General features: G+C 37.2%; 1 protein-coding gene and 1 long non-coding RNA gene across 5 annotated transcripts in view; one reads left to right on the top strand and one right to left on the bottom strand.

Moving 5' to 3' along the window:
• The window catches only part of LOC142158151 (T cell receptor alpha chain MC.7.G5-like), a 350867-nt gene that overhangs the window by 129238 nt on the left and 205328 nt on the right, over positions 1-16301 (bottom strand). Inside the window, exons 1-2 of one of the 4 annotated variants that reach the window (XM_075211843.1) lie at positions 3648-3737; positions 3240-3514 (exon numbers count right to left, since the gene is read on the bottom strand). The exons of the other annotated variants lie outside the window; for them this stretch is intronic. Coding sequence (XP_075067944.1) covers positions 3240-3514; positions 3648-3693 — 321 coding nt within the window. The 5' untranslated portion in view covers positions 3694-3737. Of the gene's footprint in view, positions 1-3239; positions 3515-3647; positions 3738-16301 lie in introns of those variants that run through there. 4 annotated transcript variants of the gene reach the window in all.
• On the top strand, positions 3281-12921 carry LOC142158195 (uncharacterized). Its single transcript, XR_012692737.1, has 3 exons — positions 3281-3930; positions 4956-5027; positions 12746-12921. It is a non-coding gene; the product is annotated as an uncharacterized LOC142158195 (long non-coding RNA).

Genomic DNA, 16301 nt, shown 5'->3' on the forward strand with positions numbered 1-16301 from the left:
TGTTTAAGACTTTCTACTTACATGGCATTTACTAGTACATACCTCCCAACTGTCCCGATTTTGGTGGGACATCCCGATTCACAGTTCGCAAAAGTGGAGGGGCTTAACAAATAGTTAGGGACGTTTTACCCACATTTGTGGGTGGGGTCTGTACAAAACGGGAACAGGGCTTATTTTGTCTCGATATTGTGATTCTAAATGTTGGAAGGTATGCTGGCAGGAGTAGTGCTTCTGCCAGTACTAATACTGAGATGCCAGCATTCAAGGCAACAGCAGTAAAGCCTTTTATTGTAGCATAAGCAAGTAAATGTAGACTTTTCTATAGTTAGGAGCAAAGAAAAAAAAATTGCAAATTTGTACCTTGGTGAAGCCATGTTAAACTGCAGGGAGGCAAATTTAAAATGTGTGGACAGATTTAGAGTTGGGGGCGTGTCCAAGCTCAACTCTAAATTGCAGTTTAAGAATAAAGCTGTCCAATATTTGTGTGATACATGCAAAAGCCTCGAGTATTTTCCCTGCATGCAAACAAATGCATTTGCACCGCTTCTATTGCAACTGGGTTTATCCAGGATTGACATTTGCTCCTTCTTTTGCTTTGCTTCTAACTGTACGTGAAAATAACACTTTATTTCATTATACTCAGGTAAAAATCAATAAATAAAATGAAAGGTGTTTAATTTGGAGGCAGTTAGAAAAATTAGGAGGATGTAAAAAACAAGAAATCTGTACGTAAGAAGAATAAAAATGTATATGCTTGTGGTTCTGGTAGCCAAGAAAGACTGTGACAGTTACTATCAACCCTATCATACAAAATGAGCAGTTCTTCCTTCTACCCCGAATTGAAGATATCTGTGTAAATTTGTTGGGTGGACAAATTTTCAGTAATAATAAATTAGCAGAACCTTATCTGCAGATGGAGATAGAAGAAGAATCCAAATTGCTGCTCACCATCAATGGCCTATACAGCTATAATAGGTTGGTGTTTGGTATCGCCTCTGTACCAGCCATCTTGCAGCGAACCATGGAACAAGTCTTAAGACTTGGTCCACTAGAATTATGTCATCAAGTCTAACTTGATGATATCACAGAATATGTGAAGAACCTCAAGCCTCTGTATCTTACTGGGTGTGCATAGAGCAATTTTAATAAACTACAAAAGCGACTATGAGATCCGAGAGGGAGGTTATAGAAACCATGAATGAGCTGACAGTCGGGTGTACAGCTAGTTTGAGTTCTAAGACGAAGGCTCTGGAAAACGAGTGAATTCCATGGGAACAGAAGACGGGCTGTGTGTATGAGAGTTTGATGTAGGAGATCGGGATAGAGTATAGTAAAAATTAACAGTATGCAAATTAAGTTGTGAGGGATGTGAAGTCTGATCCAAGAGATTGTTAGCAGGATCATGTGTATCGAGTCTAAGATACGCAAGGGTCAGAGCAATGGAAACAAACAGTGACTGACAATATAGAGGTAATAGGTCAAGAGGCAGAATGACAGTCCCGAGGGAGAGAGATGTCAGTTTTTCAGACTATCTGAGTGAGCCACTACCTTCATGTGTATTGTACTAAAGAAAGGTGCTGAAGAGAGAAAAGGAGATTTTTAACCCACTAGAGTCTGAGATGAGGAGTACTGATGGCACCATACTCTATAGAGGTCTATAATTATACTATACTTTTTTGAACTTACTCTTCGTTTATAAATAAATCGTATAAAGTGCATATAAAGTATATCTGTTAAGAATTGCATCTAGACAGGAAAATATAATTTTAATGTGTCATTCCTTCATATTGAAAAAGAGGAACATTGCTAAGAAATTCCAGGGACATATCTAAAATAAACCTGGGACTGTCCCTGGAAATTAATGACAGTTAACAACAATAGTTACACAACATGTGTGACGAAACGAGTGTGATAACCCTGTGACCATTCTGTTTCTCGTTTCTCACATAATGTGGATTATAGTACTTTTTATAGCCCTTGCTTTTGTTCCCCAGCTCACCAGACTACAACTGCATTGTCCAATTACATGTGGTTAAGGGGATATTGTAGTTCAATGTAAATATGTATATTGTATATTATATATTGATGACTTGCAGTAATGTCATTCATTGTCCTTAAACTGAAGCCAGGAGGGTTATGGGTAAAGATCAGGTGGTGTCCAGGATACAGGTGAGAGGGCTGGAGTTGCATTTATTCTCCCACCTCCTTCCTCTACAGGAAGCATGGAACAGCTGGGGACCCTGTGACATCACAAAGTAGTGTAAGGGGTTAATATTAGGAGGGGCTCACTGCTACCTTATCCTTGGAATTAGGGGAAGCCAATTAGTATCAATTGTTCTCCTTAGGACTAGTCCAGACTTTCTTTCTGCATCCCAGCAGGGGGCTTCTGTGGAAGAACAGCTCATATTCACTGCCCTCTCCAACCCCCCCCCCCCTAGTCCTGCACTGACCAATGGTTAAGAAGAATAGACCCAGGGGTTTGCCTAGGGAGGAGAAAGACTGTGGAAATTAGACCTGAGATATTAGGATCCACTCCAGGGGGGAGGGGGTGTTCATTCTGGGATTTCATTGATGAAGAGTGCAAGACTGGTTTGAGTTGTCGTTCTCTACTATAGTCTATATATGCAACTGGGAGAGATCCATGGGTCATGAAGTCTGGACAGACAGGTGACTATAACTCCCTAAACTAGTGGGGTAAGGAAGAGATGACGTGGTAAACCTGTCTGGCATTTATTTACTGTGTGTACATAATAATCTAGTGTTGTTTGTATGACAATAAATATACTGTTGTATTTTTATAACTGCATTTGCCTGAGTGACTATACAAATCCTAGAAGGTACTGGGTAGACTTCCCTAGCATAGGAAGGCACCCGTGGGTGGCCAGCCAGCGTGAAGTGGGTAGCATTAGGCCAGAAAACCTGGTATCTTCAAAATATGTTAATCACAAAGATACATTACTAACAGAACATTAGGTGAAAAATGTGAATTTAAATACTGTAAATTCCACTGGGAAGGAATATTTGTATATAAAACACATAATAAAATTACACCATAGTAAGAGAATAAAAGCAAATTGTATATTGAATAGTTGTTCCTGGAGTAACACATTATAAATTCTATATATCTTGAATCATTGTTATAGCTTTCTATAACAGGAAAACATAATACAACAGGAAGCATGAGACACACAGAGTTATGTGACAGGTGAGCTGTGCAGTTTATTGACTGTGTCACTCACTGCACAGAAATACACGCCAGAGTCAGTCAGGTCAACTTGCTCTTTCTTCAGGTGGAAGGATGATTTGCTTTTTTCATGCTCGGCTGAAAATTCTTTGTACTTTGTCTGCATCAGGTCATTGATCAGCATTGTAGGCTCTTTACCATTATACTGAACATACCAAAAAAGATAAGGATTGACAGAAACTTTATATGTACATTCCAATAATACAGAATCTCCTGCGTGGACATTCATGGGTGCTGATGTCTGGTTTACAGTCTGTGCGTTACTTCCTCCTGCAAATAAAGTGAAAGCATTAGTAATTCATGTCTTTATAATTATGTGATTTATTTGGTTATTCCAATCATTTCTCATAGTTAACCCTCTTTATGATCTAGAAACATGTATTTTATCCATAAATTAACAGACCTATAAACACAGTCCCAGAGAGGATAAATGTGATGATGAAATTCATGATTTATTTATCTAGAATTTTACAAATTGCTTGTGTCTATATATGAAGTGAAGAGAACAAGAGATGTGACAGTCTTATCATCACCAGATCTCCTCTCTGTCACTTCCTGGAAAAACAGAAGAGAGATAGCACACAATGTCATTGGCTATTGCTTTGGAATTCTCAACAAATCAAAACATTAACTGTTTAGTTGCTTTCAAACAACCCCTCACAGCATCCCTCGCATCATAACTTGAGGTCAGTAAATATTAAAATATTTTTTTTTAAATCATAACATGGCAAAGTTTTGTGTGTGCTATTTGTAGCATTTGTTTTCCAACACAGTGTTATATTCAGGTTTACTTATTTGTCACATGTCATGACCAGGCTGGATATGTCCGAAAAATTTAGCAGCAAAATGGAAAGATTTTGAGGATAAGCAATAAGGATGTTGTGTGAACTACATTTAAATCAAAATAAAATAATTAAGACTTAGTTTTAAACATGTATTATTTTTTCATTGTTACAGATTTATATGATATATGGGCCTGAGTCATTAAGGAGAGCAAAGCATAAATAAGTAGTAACTTTGCACCTGGACAAAGCCATGTTGCATTAGAGGGGGAGGTAAATTTAAAATGTGGGGACAGATTTATAGTAGTGATAGGGCATGCCCGAGATCAACTTTAAATTTTCGTGTAAAAATAAAGTTATCAAGTCTTTGTGTGCTACATGACAAAAGAACAGTATTTTCTTTATATGCAAAATAATAAACTAATTTGCACCCCTTGTTTTGTAACATGTTTTTTCCAGGATCAAATTTACTGCTTTTTTTGCCTTGCTCTCCTTAATGACTCAGGGCCTATATGTTTTAACACCATACTAGCCAACTTTTGACCGGTCAGCTGGCAAGAGTGGGAGGGGGCACGATGATGCCATTACATCACCATAGCCCCACCCACTGTCAAAATTCTTGTAACTGCGTGAATTGTGTAATTAAGTCCTGGTCTTGCTTTGTTATGGCCCCATCTTTCATGTTACGAGATTGAACAGCAGGGATGGGGGCCGTGATGACATAAATCACATGTACACACCTCCTGGAGTCGAATAAGAAAAAATAAAAAATAAAAATATATAAGTAGTATACATATTGGCAAATTAATTTGGTATTGCAATGACCCCATGCCTGTATTACATTATATAGGCATGGGGTCCCGGTATTGCCAATTTAAAACCTCCATTTTCAGTTTGTCCATACTAAATGATGTAATTTCATACTGTAGGTGTTTAGGCCAATCGGAATGGACACTGGACGTTGATTTTAAGCTCCGGAAAAACTGCATGTCTGAAATATGGTAAGTAGTAATTTTACTACTGTAGGGCTTATAGACATTGTTATTCCCTGTAGTTTAAAATGTTGTCGGGGGTTGACAGTGTCGTTTTTACGTACCACACCGTTCTGGAAGGACATCATGTTTGCCCTGGGCGTCACTAAAGTCTGGTCTAGTAAAATTAGTTATTTTTTTCCTGATATTAACTTCTTTATGTCTGATCAACTTTTAAGCCTACCTGCATTGTTTTTACGATGAATAGAAATGGAATGCAAATTGCGTTCACTTTGTGTTCCTTGATGAATCAGGCCTAATGCGCCCAAGATCAGCTTATTGTTTGAGTCAGTACTCTATGGACTATTTCCTGGCACCCACACTTATGGGGCAATTCAGGAGGTCTGGCGGCTTTTGAACTGTGTTAAAGACAGTTTATGGCTTGCCAGGAATCGCCAGGTATTGAAAAGAGAGAAGATGTTCAGGACTCACAGATTGATTCACAGCCTGTTAAATGACTATTCCATCACAGACAGTCCTGAGGAAGAATATAACTAATCTTCTTCTCCCCATTCTCCCTATTTGTGTCTGTTTTTCAATAAATCATGGCTCAAAGCTGCCAGCCAGCCTAAAAAAAGAAAACTTAAGATAACAATAATAATTTCTGGAAGGACATCATGTTTGTTCTGGGCTTCAACGAAGTCTGTTCTAGTAAAATTAGTTATTTTTTTCCTGATATTAACTTCTTTATGTCTGATCACCTTTTAAGCCTTCCTGCCTTGTTTTCATGATGCATAGAAATGGAATGCAAATTGTGTTCACTTTGTGTACCTTGATGGATCAGGCCCAATAAAGCCGTGGGCCTTCCTTACCCTCCTTCTATTCCCCCATCACACTGCTGTTGAATGACTTGTCCCACTTATGCATCTTTCCCTTTATATGTGTTATCAATAAAGTTTCGGGCCTGTGATTACTCTCCCTTACCCAGTTCACATACCACCCCCTCACACCCATTGCTCTTTGTTGAAACAGTAGTCTTGTTTAAGTAATAAATGCGTAGTGAAGTACTTGATGTATAGTGTAGGATGTCATATTATATGCCATATATCTTGTATTGTGCTCTAAAGTATCATTGATTTATGTTTCACCATGTATTATGTGTCAGCTGCTACACAGCACACTTGTATATAATGTCTTTATGTATGTTTTGTATATTTTTATGTAAATAAAGCATACATTTTTCAATCACAAAACTTGTCCCGATCACTAAAGAAAATACAAACTAACTTGAGTTGAACTAGATAGTAGTTAGCATGATTATTCTCACAGTGAGTCATTAAGGAAAGTAAAACATAAAAAAGGAGTAACTTTGCACCTAGACAAAAGTATGTTGCATTAGAGAGGGAGGTAAATTTAAAATGTGGGTACAAATTTATAGTTGGGTAAGTGCATGTTCTAGATCAATTTTAAATGTCAGTGCAAAAATAAAGCTATCAAGTATTTGTGTTCTAGATGAAAAAACAGCCAGTATTTAATGTATGTGCAAAATAATAAACTAATTTGCACCGCTTGCATTGTAACGTGGTTTGTCCCGGAGAACATTTACTCCTTTCTTTCCTTAATGACTCAGGCCCAGTGTCATTACCTCATGTCTCTGTCTCTGTCTTTTCTGCACTATACCTCTCTGTTAAAAATTTGGTGCCATTAAAACAAAATTGTGATATAGATACCAGTTGATCATCTCCTGTCATATGTAGAAGGCACCTTATCAAGTGGATTAATTCATTTCTGGATATTAGCCTTTCTATTATGGGGAATACAATTCTTACATCTAATTTTAATAAACCCGCAGGTGCTTATAATTATTTACATTACAATGCCTTGGCTAAAAATATCCACAAAAGCCAAATAGGGAGGTTGAGATGGAATTGTTTTGATCACAAACATTTTTGAACTAGACATGTATTATGTTACATAACTAAAAAAGAGGGGTACCTAGAATTACTATGCTTTTACTTTAGATGCACATAATATTTTATGTGCTAGTAAAAGAACCTCTCGGAGTAATGGAGGTTTCCCTGAAGACAATATAACACCTTTTGTGTATAATACCAAGTCAAGACAGATCAAGAATATAATCAATAAGAATTTGGGCATTTTGAAGCAGGATAGTGTCCTTGGAAAGCTTCTAGAAGATAAACGATTTTTTTCATTGTAATTGTAATTTTCAAGAAAAATCTTGCAGCAAACATCTGAAATGATTTCTACCTTATGTGTAGATCTAATATTAAATAGATTTATAGTAGTTTGTGTAAGGGATGTAAAGAGTTCAAATTTAGTTTCCTGCACTGAATGCACTTTATAAATCGGCCATTTGTCTGGCTTTATTCAGAAACTTCAATGAGCATATAGAATTATTATATCTTTGTAGAACAAGATAAGTTAATGTGACAGGAGCAGTATGAGACACACAGAGAGTTATGTGACAGGTGAGCTGTGCAGTTTATTCACTGTGTCACTCACAGCACAGAAATACACGCCAGAGTCAGTCAGTTCAACCTGCTCTTTCCTCAGGTGGAAGGATGTTTTGCTTTTATCATGTTCAGCTGAAAATCCTTTGTATTCTTCCAGTCTCAGGGAATATATCATCATTACAGGAGCTTTACCAGGATACTGAACATACCAAAAAAGATAAAAGTTGCCAGAAGCTTTATATGTACATTCCAAAAGTACAGAATCTCCTGGGAGGACAGTCTGAGGTGCTGATGTTTGGTTTACGGATTGAGCATTATTTTCCCCTGCAAATAAAATATCAGCATTATAAGTCCATCTAGCAATACATCAAATGTATACATTTTCACTGATCCCTAATCCACATTTAGATATAATGTAGTCAGCACCCTTTTAAATATTCCAGCAATTTATTTACCTATTAGAAGAGCCCAGGAGAGAATAAATGTAATAAGATGCATGATGTACTGTTCTAAAATCAGTATGCCAGGATATGGGGCTAGAAGTGCTTATAAAGATGTAGACAAGGTCTGTCTTGTGTCATGTGATCTGTACCACTTCCTGCAAAAGAAATATTCTTAGTGATGTGACACACTTTGTACTTCACTGATTCATTGTTCGTTTAAAGACAGTATTAGTTTCAAAGTGATTTGCTAAATGTCAAAACAGAAATGGATGTTTTAATTAAACATAAAAGGGGAAGTTGCCACAGGACAGGGTCCACCATTAGAATGAATGAAATGATCCTCCATAAGAGATGCTGGGAAATAGCTCCCATCTTAAGGCCCATGCTGTACTAGGAAGAAAGGAGACCACTCATTTAAAAGAGGGTTTAATCTGCAGGGTCAAGGTGATCTTAAGATCCCCCATGTCAAAGAGAAATAAAAAACACACTAACCTGAAAATCAAACTAAAAGTTTATTGCAAGGTATCCAATAAAAACTAACATTTGCCCATGATCAAATCCAAGCCTAAATTTTAACCGTAAACCTAGCTAAAAATAAATCAGATCCTGGCCTGATTACTAACTAGTCAAACTAGGTAGAAGTCTAGGGCACAGGGCCTGGGCATGGACACATAGTTTACTCACTTACTTTAGCTATCACACTTAATTGAGTTGTGAGCTCTGTAAGAGATAACAGATCTGATTGGACTTACATTGCAGGTGCTTTAGGGCATACTTGCCAACTCTCCCGGAATGTCCGGGAGACTCCCACATTTCATTAGAGTCTCACGGACTCCCGGTGTGGCAATCTCCCGCATCTGCCCACTTCCTAGTGAAGTGGGCAGAGTTTGGTCGAAATTGCCACGCTTCTCCGGGAAATATTTGACTGGCATTAACTGGGTATCTTTGATATATGCAATATTCAAATATAAGGCCTCATTTAGAAATAGAAGCAAAGGAAAAGGAGAAGCAAATTTGCTCTTGGACAAACCTTGTTTGCAATACAATGGGTGCAAATGGATTTATTTATTGATCTATTTATTTTTGCATGCAGGCAAAATGCTGCCTACTTTTGCATCTAGCACACACATACTGGTCAGCTTTATTTTTACATTTCAGTTTAGAAATGAGCTCAGACATTGCCCCTCCCAAATATGTCTGCACATATTAAATGCAGCGCAACATGGTTTTACCAAGATGGAATCTTGCTCCGTTGTTATATTTGCTGTGCTATTAACTCAAAGGAGGCCCACAAACTAAATGTTATATGCAGCACTGACACAGATTGAATAATGAATTAATAAATCCAGCATAATACCGAATCACTAGATGGCATACGGGCACTGTTATTATACTGTACATCATGAGCCTATATTAGGGATGTTCACTGTTTTCGCTTTGGTTTTGGATCTGTATTAACTTTGTGGTTGGGTTTTGGTTCTGCCAAAACCGCCCTCTTTTGTTCTGGTTTTGGTTTTGGTTTTGGATCTGTATTTTTAAAAAATAAGAAAAAAAAATTCTAGAAAATGCTAAAATCACATAATTTGGCTCTTTTTTTGGGAAAGTACCGGATTGGCGATGTCCGGGGGAGTTCGGTTTTTGGAAAACCGAGCCCGAGCATCTCTAGCCTATATTCCATAATCCAATACCTTATTGTTAGATTATGCTAGGAGACAGTGCCAATACTACTTATATTGTCATGTGTGGGTACTGGGTGCTATTATATTAATACAGCAATCCTATCCATTTATGATATACATGAAAAGAGCACTAGAATTGCCAAGTACTATATAGGTGAGTGAAATGTTAAAACTGCCTAGTTTGTAAGGTGGGTATCACACCACACAGCAGAATGAAATGAGCATAATGTCAGCTCTATTTGTAGACTATATATGAATCAAAATTGCAAATTTAGATATACAGTGTAGAAAGGTAATGCAAAATGTAGAACTCAAATAATTAATATTGGAATTCACACCTGTTAAATGGGCTGTTCTACCACAACAAATTTATGAATCTCTGGTTCTACTAGAACAGGGGTCAGGGAACTTTTTTTACCTTTTACCCCCAAATATATTTGGATACGCCGACGTTACCCCCTTGATTTGAAAGGAAGGAAATCATATATTATTAATTATTGGAATTCAAAATTTTATTGAATCTATTCAAAATTTCTTTGAAAGCTTCAACTTCAAAACTTCAGGTTTTGGAGAAATGATGTTGCTTCATTTTTTATACGAGAGCATCAATATTGGGGCATTTTGATGTCAGAGCAATTTGGATACAGTCTTCAGCGTCCAATCGATTTCTCTGCTTTGTTTTTATGTTCGTTAGAGTGGAAAATCCTTGTTCGCAAAGGTAGGTTGTTGCAAAAGGCAGCAACTTTTTGACTGCCTCCTCATGTGCAATTTTGAATGTCTTTGCAGCTGTTGACATCTAAAAATATGACAGATCTGCTTTGTTTTCAAATGCAATAGGTGCTTCATTATTGCATCGAAGCTCAAGAAGTGCCTCTGCCAACCCTTGAGGCTTCTCTGGTACAAAAGCAATTATACATTTAAAGGGGTCTATAATCCAACTTACAGCATGTGAATCGGCAGCATTACCCCCAGGAATTTCATTTTTACCCCATTTGGGGTAATTTACCCCTGTTCCCTGACCACTGTACTAGAAGGTGTATATAGATAGTTGTGTAGGGGTTAAAATTGTAAAATGGATCCTTTTATATTTAGCCACCGCCACAAAAGTGGAGATAGCCTAAATAACTGCTTGTTGAATCCCCCAATATTGCAGTTTTTTTTCTCCAACGAATAAAACAAATAAATCCAGCTTCTAAAACAGAAAATCTAAAGCAAGGAAGTTAAATCAAATCCTTGGTTATTGGTCAAGAGAATCTAAATGACCTTTTCCACTGACACAAACATGTATCATAAAATTAGCTATTGTTTCATGCTATTTGCTATGTTGTTCATTATAAATAATTGCAATCTCTCTCATTGTAAATATAATGTTTCTCTGGTATGTTAGAGCTGCCTGTGTTATCTCACTGATGAGAAACTCTTAATAATATTCCTCCCCAGACAGTATTGTTAGTTTCAGGTTTAATGTCACCAGTGATAAAAATTCCTAAATAAAGAACCCTTCGTATGAACACCACCCTTAAAATCTAATACATTAAGTCTAGTACATGCATTTGGTAAAACGTGTATGATGCTACTGCCACCATGTGTTAGCTTACGGTATACCGCAATTAAAATGTTTTAGCCATTTAAATGTACAGTAGTGTCCTGTAACCAATTCATAAAATCGTCAATCTACAGTAATGTTTTTTTGGGTGTTTCTCCCCTACCACCTTCACTTTTACATAGATATAGAAATAATACTCAGAATAATATTTTTGTGAGATTACCTATTCAGATTGATTTTTATTGAAATGCTATACATTGATGTAGTTGGAGATTTCCTAGGTTTTAAAAGTCTCATTATGCATACTATTTAATTAAGAACATGTAGGAAAATAATCTGGTTGCCAATAATTTTCATAGGTTAATCCATTATTATTCTGGAGCACCATGAAAGCTGGTCTGAGGGGTTTCATTATATATTTTGCATATGAGAGGTTTAATATTGAGTTACTGGCTGCTTGTGGGTATTATATAGCTACACTGTATTACTAAACTTAAACTAAAAATCTGTGTATCATATTAAAAAAGCAGCTTCCAAAGAGCAAAAGGTCTTTGTAAAGCTATAGGTAAACTGATATGTAGATTGATTGAAGGCAGTTCTTAATACGATTTTATTAATCAAATCAGGAATAAAATGGTAATTTTCATCATTCTACCCTGTAATTCTGATATGATGAATATATTTCTTGAGACCTGGATACGGATAATAATGTTAGGTTTTAGGAATCATTTTCTACTTTTAGAGAATTTGAAGCTCTTCCCATAGAAAAAAGTTCTAATTGTAAAAGTTCCTGTCCCGGATGGTAAATAAGAAGGTTTCTTTAAATTATTAAAACTCAATTAATCTTGGTCTGAACAGATCATTATTATTAAAGGATATTTGCCCTCCCACATTTTTCTCATTGAATAAAATATGTTTAATATTGAATAAAAATGGTTATTAACTTGGTTATTACAAATCCAAACACCCTAAACAATCTGGATGTACTCTAGGTAGTTCAATACTTGGATTTTGTAAATTCCCTCCCTCATGCCCCCAGGATGTCACCCTACACTCATGTCTCAGGACAGTGACGTATCCATAACACAGCCCAGCAAAAAGAAAATTTAGATGCTAAGGATATTTGAATAAATGTAGTTTGGTGTATTCAAATATGAAAGTATTTTATTTCAAATTGGCTTTAGTTCTTGAGATAATGAATACCCTCAATTAATAGGCAACTTACTCATAGCGCGTGCATATGGAAAATTATCAGAACAATCTAGAAGGTGAGACACTCGAATATTCTAGGTGTTCAGTCTGCGATCATTCTAGAATATTCCACCTGTGTACATCGGTCACCCAGCTAGCAGTCAGTTGACAGTTGGCAGTTTGCGCTGTCTATTATGTTTTTCTTGTTTCTCATCCATGTAATATATTTGTATACATTTAAATAGTGTAAATAAGTCAAGTATATGAAGTGGTTGTAGCGACATTTTGTATATAGGATCACTGCTTTCTGTATATGTCATGTATGGCGCTACATAGCCTTTGCAGCGCCTTATAAATAAAAGATAATAATAATAATAATAATAATAAGAGAGGCATGACTTCTTCCTTATTTCAGCCAAGTTGAAGAACTTATATACTGCAATAATATCCCTGGACTTCTTGTTCAAGTGGGAATGGAAGATCAACCAGGAGATTGCCGGCTTTTTATAGACAGCTCCAGTAGAAGCTTGAAAGGTATTTTATTGCACAATGGTAACTGATATGCATCTCTTCCAATTGCTCACTCAACAGAACTTAAAGAAGAATATGAAAATATCAATACGGTCTTGCTGAAGCTCTGTTATCATGACCACCAGTGTCTAAACCTTTGTTTCATCTGCTTGTAGGACAGTAGGGTGAAGCAAGATCTTTGGAAGTGATATGGCTTTCAAGAGAAAAAATGACTGTAGGGTGTTACAACTCTGCCTGTGTTTTGTATCTAGCAGCAGTACCTTATACCACCAGAGGTGCTGCTGTTCTGTTCCTGAACTCTTCTACATGTCTGAAGGAGTTAATCTCCTGCCTGATGCCTAATTAGAACTGCACCTGTCGCACTGCTTCTAATACCTGCCTCAAGCTGTGCTCTGTGCAGTTTATCCCATTTATTCCTGGCTACTGCTGCCGTGTTCCTGTATTTGCTCCATTGCTTGATCTTCTGTTGTGACCCTCGGCTTGATTCCTGGACCCTGCTCGTTTGCCTGTTGCCCTGACCTTTGCCTCGACTTCTGGACCTTGCTTATTTCGTTTGTGACCTTGATCTCTGCCTGGCTATTTAGATTTTGTTTATCTGATCTCTGATTGATCCCTGGACTCTGTCTACTTCCCTGGACAGCCTTGTGCCTTCTGGACTGGGGTAAACTTATAATACCTGTTCCTGCCATTTTACTATACAGTCTCTTTTGAAACCTGTTCTTATCCGTGAATTTGAGTTATCTTTGTTTATGTATTTACCTGAATAAAGAAACTTTACTTTATACTTCCGCTGCTCTTCGTGACTGCACTAGGAATCATAACATAGGGGCAGCGAACATCATTAACAAGCCATTTGTTGACAGGGAAAAAAAATCATTCTCCCACCACTCCACACCAAGCTGGAACTAATGAAACTATTTGTTAAGATCTTGGACAAGGATGGTTATTGCTTCAAATACATTTGTAGATTGTTCCCTGGACTAAGTATGAAAAAACTAAAACCTAGAATCTTTGTTGGCCCTCAAATTTGTAAACATTCAAGGATTCTAATTTCATAAAATTTCTGAATGGTGTTGAAGCTTCTTCTCTATGTCTCAGTTCTGAAGAACTTCTTGGGTAACCATAAAGTGGACAATTATGAAGAACTGGTGCAAAACATGCTCACAAACGTAAAAAATTTGGGTACTAATAGGATCATTAAGGTACACTTTCTCCATAGCCAGTTACACAGATTTCCGGATAATCCTGGTGATTATAGTGGGGAACAAGTGGAGAGATTTATTAAGATATAAAGGTGATGGAAGAAAGGTTTCAAGGCAGATGGGACAGACATATGATGGCTGACTATTGCTGGAGCTTCCAATGTGATTGTCCTGATAACCAATATAAATAAATTTGTACAAACATCGTTTCACTACGCCTTAGTTGTAATTATCCAACTCATCTTACTATGTTTATCTGTTATTATACCAAATTATACCAAATAAAATGCCATTATGCATTTCATGTGTTTACTTTTGTATGATTTCCGACAATTTCAATGGGGTACCAATTATCAAAAAAATTAGAGCCAATCTAACAAAAACAATGTAATATTCAGAAATCAGCACCACAAAGTTACCCCCAAATCACTCTATTATGAGTGGCAATAAAATGAGTGTTGACCAGTGTAATGGGTTCAGGGAGTGCAGAGCAAACAGTCCCATAATTCAAGGGGGCACACAACGACCCCTTGACTTGTGGGCCTTGGCCCACCCTGCACCCAAAGCTGTATGCTGCCATAAATGAGGAGCTCTTTATGTCTTTGTGACCTCCCCATCCCCACATCCTATTCTGCACCAGTTGGCCCAGGCTCAGATATGACTCCTCCCTTTCTGACCGGACTTAATATGTCATATAAAAGAATTGTTAGGAAGTTATACTTTCCTGAAAGGGTATTATTATTATTATTGTTATTTGTATATCACCAACATATTACACAGTGCTTTTCCGGGAATTTTGAATCATTCACATACCATATTGGAACTTACAGTCTAAATTCCCCACCATACAAGCACACGCACAGGTCCATTTTTGTAACAAACAATCATTGCGGATGAAGGAAAATTATTACTGTACAACTGTACGTATTAAGAAACCCTACTGCAGGAACGTAAAGCCCAAGAGTTCTTTCTTAAACTCATGTATATATATAATTATATTATATACAGTTTTATTTCATTCTTGCAGTGGTGCCCCTGTTAACTTCAAACGTTGCAGGCCTGTTGTAGTAAGTTGCGGTAATATTGACTTGTTGCACAATAAATACAACTCTATGTGTGTCCCTATTAGAGATGGTCACTGACCCCCGTGTTTTGGGTTTTGGTTTTGGTTTTGGATCTGGATTACCTTTGGGTTTTAGTTTTGGCAAAACCGCCCTTGCATATTTTGGTTTTGGTTTTGGTTTTGTTTCGTTTTGTTTTGCAATTCTCTTTAAAAATCAATTTTTTGGGCCTAAATTAACCTAATTTACCCATTTAACCCAAAGCTAATAAATTAGAAAAAAAACAGTTTAATGCCTGTTAGGCCGTCCTTAATTCTGCACACAAACCTGATTGTCTTCCTCTCCATCTTAGCCTATTGGCAATGCAACCATCGTCTTTGGGTGTATATTACACCCTACACTTATAGTTAAATATAAAAAGAAATGGACAAAGGCAGTTTGGTTTCTGTCTGCATCAGTCGTCCCCTCCACTTGTAGTAAAATAGAAAAAAAAACAGCCGGTAAAGACTGTACAATAAAAATAGAAATGGACAAAGGCAGTTTGGTTTCTGTCTCTATAGCCCCCCCCCTCCACTTGTAGTTAAATAGAAAACAATTCAACAAGTTTGCCTTTACAAGCCATCGCCGCTTTAAATTTTAGCTGCAAAGTCGCCGATTTCGGCGACTTGCAGAAATCGGACTTTCATACATTTACCCCCAGATGTTAAACTGTTCTGGTCTGCCCCCTGGTCTTCCCTGCTTTGTTTTGGAAAATTTTATTTTTTACGAGGAGCAGCTGCTTGAGAAACTGAAGGAGGACACGTCGTCAAGCCAAGGCCCAGTCAGCGGACAACTTGCTGAGCAATAGCTCCTTGCAAAGGTTCACATCTCGCTCATTTTGAAGCAAAGACTCAATGTAGGTCTTAAACCTTGGATCAAGCACAGTGGCCAAAACGTAGTGATCTGAGTTCAAGATTTTAATTACTCGAGGATCATTGTGAAGCGAATTAAGTACTTGATCTACAAGGCCAACATACTTTGCGGAATTGCTTTCTTCCATCTCCTCCTTCAGTTTCTCAAGCTGCTTTTCCAATAGTCTAATTAAAGGAATGACTTGGCTCAAGCTAGCAGAGTCTACACTCACTTCACATGTCACAACTTCAAATGGTTTCAGTACCTTGCACAGCACTGAAATGAT

The sequence above is a fragment of the Mixophyes fleayi genome, chromosome 1 (genome assembly GCF_038048845.1).
Source record: "Mixophyes fleayi isolate aMixFle1 chromosome 1, aMixFle1.hap1, whole genome shotgun sequence".
Taxonomy (NCBI): domain Eukaryota; kingdom Metazoa; phylum Chordata; class Amphibia; order Anura; family Limnodynastidae; genus Mixophyes; species Mixophyes fleayi.